General features: G+C 43.5%; 1 protein-coding gene across 1 annotated transcript; it reads left to right on the forward strand.

The window, feature by feature from the left end:
- Window positions 1-967: 967 nt before the first annotated feature.
- Window positions 968-6039, forward strand: LRIF1 (ligand dependent nuclear receptor interacting factor 1; the record flags this gene model as incomplete). The annotated part of the gene is made up of 3 exons (XM_008946491.1): window positions 968-2474; window positions 4041-4316; window positions 5566-6039. Coding segments are annotated over 3 exons (2257 nt in total), but the record flags the coding sequence as incomplete, so codon positions are not given.
- Window positions 6040-8471: the final 2432 nt, after the last annotated feature.

An 8471-nucleotide genomic window follows, 5' to 3' on the forward strand; every position in this document is an offset into this window, starting at 1 on the left:
AGCATTCTGGATCTGATGTCAAGACCATGAAACCTACTTCCAGTTCATTTGGTCTCTTCTTTACTAGTGAGGGAAACTGGTCGTACAGGACTCAACACGCCATGGTGCTCCTGCAGTGGTTTGGGCATTACATGGTCCTTCTGACAGTCCAGGAGTTCTTTGGGGATTTTGCATATGGGCAAACTCACTTGAAGTGGGAAAGATTCTCTGTCTTGCAATGGACTCAAAAAATCTTGGCCTTTGAAGCAGCCACAACTAACTTCTGGTTTGACAAGGTTCTGTCTGTTTGCTGTTTTGAGTTCCTATCTTCACCTGCAGAAAGTCTGTATTTACTCTTCAGATTTCACTGGTGCTGTCTTTTTCTCCTCATTTTTGAAGCCTTTTCCTTCCCAGACTTCTTTTTTTCATAAATACAAGCACCTTGATAACGTTTGAGGTGGGTTTTCTTCATCTTTTTGAAGATGGCCCCCTCTGTAGTCTGTCTGCCTAAAACTTTCCTGAAATCCATCCTTCATAGCACTAAGCAGGGATACTGATAGTAACAGTGAGATGAGAAATCAAAAAAAGTACAGCTTCTCTGAAATCTGGAGAGAGTTTTTCTGTTTCTGAATGAAAGGCCCTGTAGGTAGAAGAGGAGGATTATCTAAGGGGTTTCCTTGGGTCTTTTATTTTCATCCGACAAGGATGCCATTTCTTGCTGCCCTGAGATGGAAAAGCTGGACATGGTTTTCAGATAGTATTCTGAAGTGCTAACCCGAAACGTACGCCAAGTAGATGAGTGTGATTTTTGTCAGTGAGGCTCCTGGAGGTTAGATCTGGCGTTTTTCAGTAGCTGATGTGCTTCTGAAGCATGGCAGCACTGGGTTTACAGTTCACTGATGCACATGGATGGAAATATCTATGCCGTGTTCACTTAACGCTCTCTTTCATTTTTCTTTTTCTTTCCCCTTTTCTTTATTTTGTTAAGCGTTGCAGGCTGTATGTACCGAGTAGTTCAGACGCCGGGACCAGATGGAAAAAACCTTCTGAAATTACTTCCAATTTCTAAATCTCCCGGAAGCTTTCTGCCAATAGCTCAGTCTTCAGCCATGCCAAATAATTCTAAAGCGAACGTTTCTAGTCCAGTCCATCTTACTTTTAAGACACAGCTTGGCAATACGGCTGCACCTTCATCTGTTAAAATACCCGTTTTTCAGTCTCCTAGTTCTCGAAATATAATTCTTACAAGGACATTAGACAAAGAGGAAAGTGGTAGGGCAGGTTGTGAAAAAGAAAGCTTAATTCCCAAGTCAACGGGTAGTGGTTGTGTTCCCGTTGACAGACTCTCTTTGCAGAACATTGCTGTAATGAGCTCATCCAACCCCAGTAACACCACATACATGTTGGTCAACCCCCAAACTGCCCCAGTTCCTGCCAAGTCTTCAGTGCTGCCATCTGGCCACCACCTTCAGATACCAGCTGATGCAGAGGTGAAATCTGTCCCAGCTTCTTCTTTACCACCTGCAATACAGCAGAAAATATTTGCAGCTGCAACAACAAACGTGCCTGGAGGAGCTGAGGGCGCAAAAATACCGACTGTTATTTACGTGTCTCCAGTGAACACGGTGAAAACGATGCTCCCAAAGCATCTGCAAGCTGCCTGTGCAAAAGGAGGGGCAGAAGTTGCACAAGCATTGATAATGACAGCTACCCAAACGGGAAACGGTGCTTCCCCTGAGGCAGCGGCATCTGATGGGAAGCAGTGCCAGCAAACTCCAATCAAATGGATTCTGCAAGGAAATCCGCAGTCGTCAGTGTCTTGCCTTACTCCTGTGAAGTCCTCGAATAACGTGGCTTCCCAGATCTTGAAAACTTTGGCAGACATGAAGAATGTAGAAGTTAACGCCTCCAATATTTTACCCCTCTGTTCTAGCGGTCCTGGTGGAAGCCAAACGAAGATCACAGCTATTAAAGATAACGCCCTGGTCATGTGCAACGGGAAGGTCTATTTGTTGACCAGAAGAGGCTCTGACATCCTATCAGCCCCAGCTGACAAACAAGCATCTTCCTCTTCTGATGTTTCGCTTAAAAAGGAGACAGCCAAGCTAATTGGTTCTACTGCAGTCAATAAAATAACCAATAAAGTAGTGAATCTGGTCTTGTCAAAAAACAAAGGAGTGGTGGTGTCTCAGGGGGACCCAAATCCAAGTACAGACTCAACAGATTCTTCACTGGATGACTTGAGAAATGACTTAAAATCTGCACCTGCTGTTCTGGTGACACCAAGTGCTGACCAGCAGGATTCCACTGAAGACCAGAGGAAGAGTTTGCCCTTTGCCAAGGGCATTTCGAGTGGAGTGACCCCTGTGACAGCAGTGGGGACACAGGAAAAGGTGTGCCAAAATGGCAAAGAAAAGAGCTGTGCCCCCAAAGCAGCAGGTGCTGCTTTGCCTCAGTCTGAGCAAGAATGTGCTTTCAGTGAAGACTGTCAAAAGGTAACGCCAATAAACATGCCCATCTCAGTCTCTCCTAAATTATCTGGCCTTGGTTCTATTTGAATTAAATGGCTGTTAATAAGTTCATAAGTTTTTGTAATCAGATACCCTGCCCCTGGACATGCTGGTCTAAAATGTGGTTCTAGTCAATAAATATTTTTTTTCCAATAAGATTGCACTGTGCAAGTGAGAAAACACATGAAGAACAGAAAGGGGCAGGGAAAAGATGACTTCTTATTTTCTCACAAGACAAATGGTCAGTAACCCCTGAAACTCTAGGGAAGCTGTTCGTTGTTTGAGCTCTGGCAGCTGTCTGCTTTCTAACGTTGATGCCACGTCCTGACAGCACAGCCCTCGACTGTGTTGTAGGTGTGTAGGTAGAGAAGTTTGCAGCCACACAAAAGGGAAGCAAAGTGGAAGAGCATGTTTGTGGTCCAGAGGTGGACGCTGGTGTTGGACTAAGTCAGCTCCAGTCTCCCGACAGCCAAGGGCAGGAGTTGCGTTTCCTTCCTCTCATGCCACCATGGGGAGGGATCTGCTTCCTTTGACTCATGGTTTCATGTCAGGCAGAAGAATCTCTTGAGAATCTCTTTAATGGTTTTCCTCCTTCAGGCTGGACCTCAATGTTCTTTTAGGATCATAACATCAAAAATGTGTAAACCGTCTGTAGCTCCAAACCGTACGAACTCTACCCATGAAGGATTGTAGGTCAAGTTTTCAGTTGCTCAAGAGGCCAGAATGCATGTGCCTCCAGAAAAATTAAAAAAAAAAAAACCATTCTGAAGCTAATTGATACTTGTTTCTGTTGACCAGGTGGAAGAAAAATGCTAGCTAAGCATATTTGTGCAAATTTTAGATGTTTGGTCCTTCCAGCAGACTCTAGGGCATCTTTTTTGATTGTTCTCCACCAGAACGATCATGAAAATAGACTTGTTTTTTTTGGTCCAGTGCTGTGCAATGGCAAGTGTTAGCACTCTGATGTGCTTTAACCTTGGTGAAAAGTAGCACATCAAATGTTTGCTGCTTTTAATCCATAAATTGGCAAGCCCATGGACTGCCAGAAATACTGCTGTGAGACTGAAGATCAGAAATAGCTCAGGGTGCAGTGAGGTCGGGTACCAGAGGTGCCTGATAGTCAATAATACTTTGTTAGTGTTACCCACCCCAGTGGAGATCTGAAACGTGCTCAGCAGCCTGGAGGTGCCACTGTAAAGACACTGTCTGATCTCCCCTCGTCTTCCTTTGTTACTTTGAAGCTTTAGAACAGGGAATTCCCTTGTTGCTTCTTTTCCCTCTTTGGTTTACTAGTCGGACTGTGCATTTTCTGGATGTTCTACAATCTACTTGGGGGTTTTAAATTACTAATGAGTGTTAGACCTATGATAATATGTAGATTATTTCTCAAAATTGACTTACCAGTGGTAAATGTAACTCTTGGAGAATGGCAGACAACACAAATGTCCACCTGTCTTTCTAGTAGCTATTTTTTTGTGTGTAGCTTCTATATGTTTGGAGAGAGAGTGAGAGAGTGTGATTGATGGCTCTCTCACTGTTTATATATTTCAGATCCAGTGTGAAAAGATGAATTCACCAAGAAAGGGTATTCAAGTCAAACACCAGGAGAAGTCACATTGGAAACAATACTTGGAACTAAGGAAAAAATTTGGTCTCTTTAAGGAAGAGAGAGTGTACCTTAAGAGAATGCCATTAAAGACCTGTGAGAAACCAGAAGAAAGGGTTTGTTCCAGTAACGGCTTGAAAAGGAGAAATGACTCTTGCAGTTCATCCTCGTTAGATGTGGAAATAACGAACCAACAGGAGGAATGTGTTAAAGAGGAAAAGGTATCTTGAAATGTTTCAGTGCTAAAACATGTACTGAAGCACGTTGAGAGAGCAGCATGTGTATAGTCACTGGAGAGCTGCGCGAGCGTTGGGACCCCACCACCTCTGGATCCTTCAGGGCGAGTCAGGGGTTGGTACAGACCCTGTGAGAAGCGTTCCTAGGACGTGTTGGTGTGCCACAGCAGAGCTGGGTGATTTCACTGTGACTTGGGTGCCAGCTAAGAATGTTGAGCTCTTTTTCTGGAGGCAATTAGGAGAACAAATACTTTGAAAAAGACCGGACCCTCTAGTGGTGGCTGAAGAGTTAAAGGGATGGTCGTTATTGGAATAGAAACCATACCTCTGTGTCCTCGTTATAGAGCCAACAGAGAGCAATGGATTTAAGCAGAACAGTAGAAGAGTAATTTCTTCTGAGGCTCTACCCTTGAGTTTGAGATAGTCAAACGCTGTTATTTCAAGGCACTCGAGTCACTAGGTGTGGCTGACTTCCAGAGGTGCCCACTTGGTCACATGTGGGTTTATTAAAAGAAATTTACTTGTCCACTTTTCTATCCTTAGAGGTACAAATGTCTTTCTAAACGTAGACCTTTGCCTCTGGCTAGGAGCTTGCTTGGATGCTTCTGGAAAGGTTCCCTTGATGGAAGGACTTCCATTTTAATGCATTAAAGTGATTTTATCCATCCAAAGTAGTTCTGTTCAGCCACAGTGTTCTAAATTTTCTCTTGGATGCCTCTCCTCTACCCAGTCAAAGGCTTTTCCAGATTTTAATAATTGTGTGTTAAGAGCCCTGCTTTGAGAGATCTACTGGCTGCTCTCAGCCAATAATTAAATAACAAAAAAACTGGGAGGAAGCCATGTTGTATGGCCAGTAGTGCTGATGTTTGAGCTTTTGGAAGTGTAAGTATGAAGAATTCTTCTACGTTTTGAATTTTCCTGTCAAGTTAGATGGCAAGTTTTTGTCTTACAGTACAGTTAAAGAGCAGCAACAGGAATATGCATGGGAAAGGCAGAAGCATACTGTTGACTAAGGAAGGAATTCAGTGTTGAATTATTAACTGGGAATCTTTGCTAGAAAAATCCTGAACACAGAAGTGTGCTCAAATTGCTAAAAGAAACGTTTCCCGTTTAGTAATTCTAAGAGGCTTGCAGCAAATAACTTGTCATTTGTGCTTAGGGGAGTATGCTGTTATAATGTGGGATGATTCTCAATTTAACAGAAGTATGTTTTGTATGTTCCTTGACTGTACAGGTAATTGTGGATCGGGAAGAGGGTTTGACTAAGAAAAGAAAAATAAAATCTTCACCACTGTCAGACGGCGCAAAGAGAAGGAAAAATTCAGTCAAATCAACCCCAAATCCAAGTTCAGAAAGTACCAGCTCAAGCTGCAGTGTAATTAACAGGAGAGTTTCACCTCCACCAGTGTTACCACAGCAAAGTGTTTCCACAGACGTTGTTCTGCTGTCTGTAGGGAGGGACTCTGAGGAAGACCCCTGCTCTCAACCGAGCGACGTCCCAGACTCAAGCATTCCAATTTTAGTGTCTTGTGAAGGCGATTCACAAGATTCCATCTTTGAAGGTTCTTTCAGAGATGACGTTTTCCCTTTGACTCCCCCAGACTTGGATGAAACCATCCGGGATGAAAAAATAAAACGACTTAAACAGCTCTTAAGAGAACGAGAAGCGGCGCTGGAAGAGGTGCGCAGGAAGATGCAGCAGAGCTGAAACGCTTCTGCTGCTCATCTGGACCATATTCGTCTTCATTTTGGTGACTTCCAAGAAGAAATTCCTTCTTTCAACAAACGTGAATGTTTCTGGTAGATGAGATTTACAACATGGGTGTATTTGGAAGAGTGTAGGTTTGTTTAATACCAGGAATAAAAGACTTGGACTGTGGAACTTTTCTTTTGGAACGTATTTATCAAAGGATGCAGACAGGCATTTTTAGTAGTGCAGTCTATATTTTGAATTGAGGCATTTCTGTATTAGTCCTAGCAAATAAACTTTCCCTCTTTGGAATTCCATGGCCTGTCTCTGAGAAACAGAATGTAAATTACAAACCCCCATTGTAGATTATGTTTTCTTTTTTTGTTATCCTAACGTGCGTCACAACTTTTGTGAGTTCCTGAGAAGAGTTGTCATGGAAAGGTCAATGATCAGTGTTTAATACATTCTATTTATGTCATCTAGGAATCGGGCAGATATTTATAGGAAAGCTCTTACAGATGTGAAGCTGACAGCAGTAGAACCTCTGCTGACAGCTCTCTAGATCCATGTCTCTTACTGTTATTATTGTGAGCCTTTATAAGGCCTTTGCCAGCTGTGCAATGTTGAAGTTTGGCTGTGGGGTTATTTTTTTGGGTGTGTGTGTTTTTGTTTTTTAAGCAGAACTATGTTGAATAATAACTTGCTGAAGCAAAAAGGCATATTTCTTTATCTAGAGCTGTGATCGTTAATGATTCTTGATGAGTATCTTCTCCGTTGATTTCTTTGGTCATTATTTGAGATGTCTCTTGCTGCCTTCGTTCAACGCTACCTTAGTTTTGCATTGTAGGAGGGAATGTGTACTCAGCCTTTGCTGTCATGATTTTTATAGATCTTTGCAGGGTCTTCTCCCAGCATGTTCTATCATGTGTATGGACGCCTTTCACTGCCCTCTGTTGTCCATGTCAGTGAATCTTGTAAGGCCCTCCTGCAGCCCTTCAGTCTTAATTATTACAGCCATGAATAACTGTTTTGCCAATGGAATTTCTCATTGTTTTGGTTTTTTTTCTTCTCCATTTATGGTTCTATTCAACATCACTAATCCCTGTAGAACGTCATTGCTGATTTCTCTTCATGGAAGGCTATTTGCTATTATTGTTTTCTGCTTCTAAGTCAGTTTTTCACCTGCAAGGTTCATTTCTGTTATCACATGCATGCCCAGTGTATGCATAGGGTTTTGGTGAAGACTGTTGCTTTGGAGATGTCTTTGAAGAGCCTTACTAGGACTGTATCAGCCCTATGTTCCACATTAATACGCATCTTGGCTGTGTGAAGACCTCAAGGTTTTAGAGAGGCCTTTTACACAGGAAGAAAAAGATGGTCCCTGCTCTGAAGACCGAGTATAGGAGAAGATGATACACAAAACTTGCAAAGGTGGGTGAAGAAGGAAGGTGTGTGATGGAACAGAGCTCTTTAATTGAGCAATTAATAGATAGATGGATAGAATGAGCAAGTAAAGGGGGTGTTATCGTGGGCATCCATGGGTTCAGCGTGGATGGAGCGAGTGTTTTGGGGCAGAAATCCCATAGTTTAGCATAGAGGAACACCTAATGAAGGGCTGATGCACAGCGGAGAGAGTGCCATGGATGAATTTGGCCTCACGAGCTCCGTTGTCGTGCAGCCCAAGTATCAGTGGTTGGAACATCTCGAGAGCTGAACGCTGCAGGAAAGGGCCGTGTTGGTTGGAGCAGTGACCTGCCTCCTGTAGTCTGACAGGCTATTTGAGTTGCTTATGAAGCAGATGTGCACAGACGTGTCCTTTATTGGTAAGTGTGCAAAGCAAAGAGGTTAATTTAGGGGAGATGGTTTTTTTTGAGCAGGTGGTGGTACCAGCAAGGAAGATGTGTCTACAGCCTTCTCCAGGTTCGCACCAGAAAGTGTGGGAGAAGTCAGTAGCCGTGTTGAGGAAGCAATTGTTCTGTGTGAAAAGTGGGAATGTTCCCCACACCTATGTGGGTGTGGTGGGTTGATCCTGGCCAACTACCAAGCACCTACCCAGCTGCTTGCTCGCTCCTCTCTCATGCAGGATGGGGAGGAAATAGATGGGCAAGACTTGTGGACTGCGATGAAGACAATTCAAGAGGTTAAGCAAAATCTGCTTGCAGGCAAAACAAAATAAAGAATTTGATCACCGTGTCAGATGTTCAACCGTTTCCACAGTGCCTGTGTCCAGCAGGCAGACACTGAACCACTTCCTGGGGCTCTGTGTAGTGTTTACTTGGGAAGACAGGTGCTGGAACCATAAACGTCCATGTGTTCTCCTTTCATTAAGCTTTCATTTGCTGAGCCTGACATCGTAGGATATGGAATATCCCTTTGGATAGGCCTCAGTTCAGGGCAACTGTCCTGGCTGTGGCCGTTCCCATCTTCTTGTCCATCCCCAGCCTACTTGC

This window comes from Merops nubicus, unplaced genomic scaffold (assembly GCF_000691845.1).
Source record: "Merops nubicus isolate BGI_N331 unplaced genomic scaffold, ASM69184v1 scaffold15378, whole genome shotgun sequence".
NCBI classification, from domain to species: Eukaryota; Metazoa; Chordata; class Aves; order Coraciiformes; family Meropidae; genus Merops; species Merops nubicus.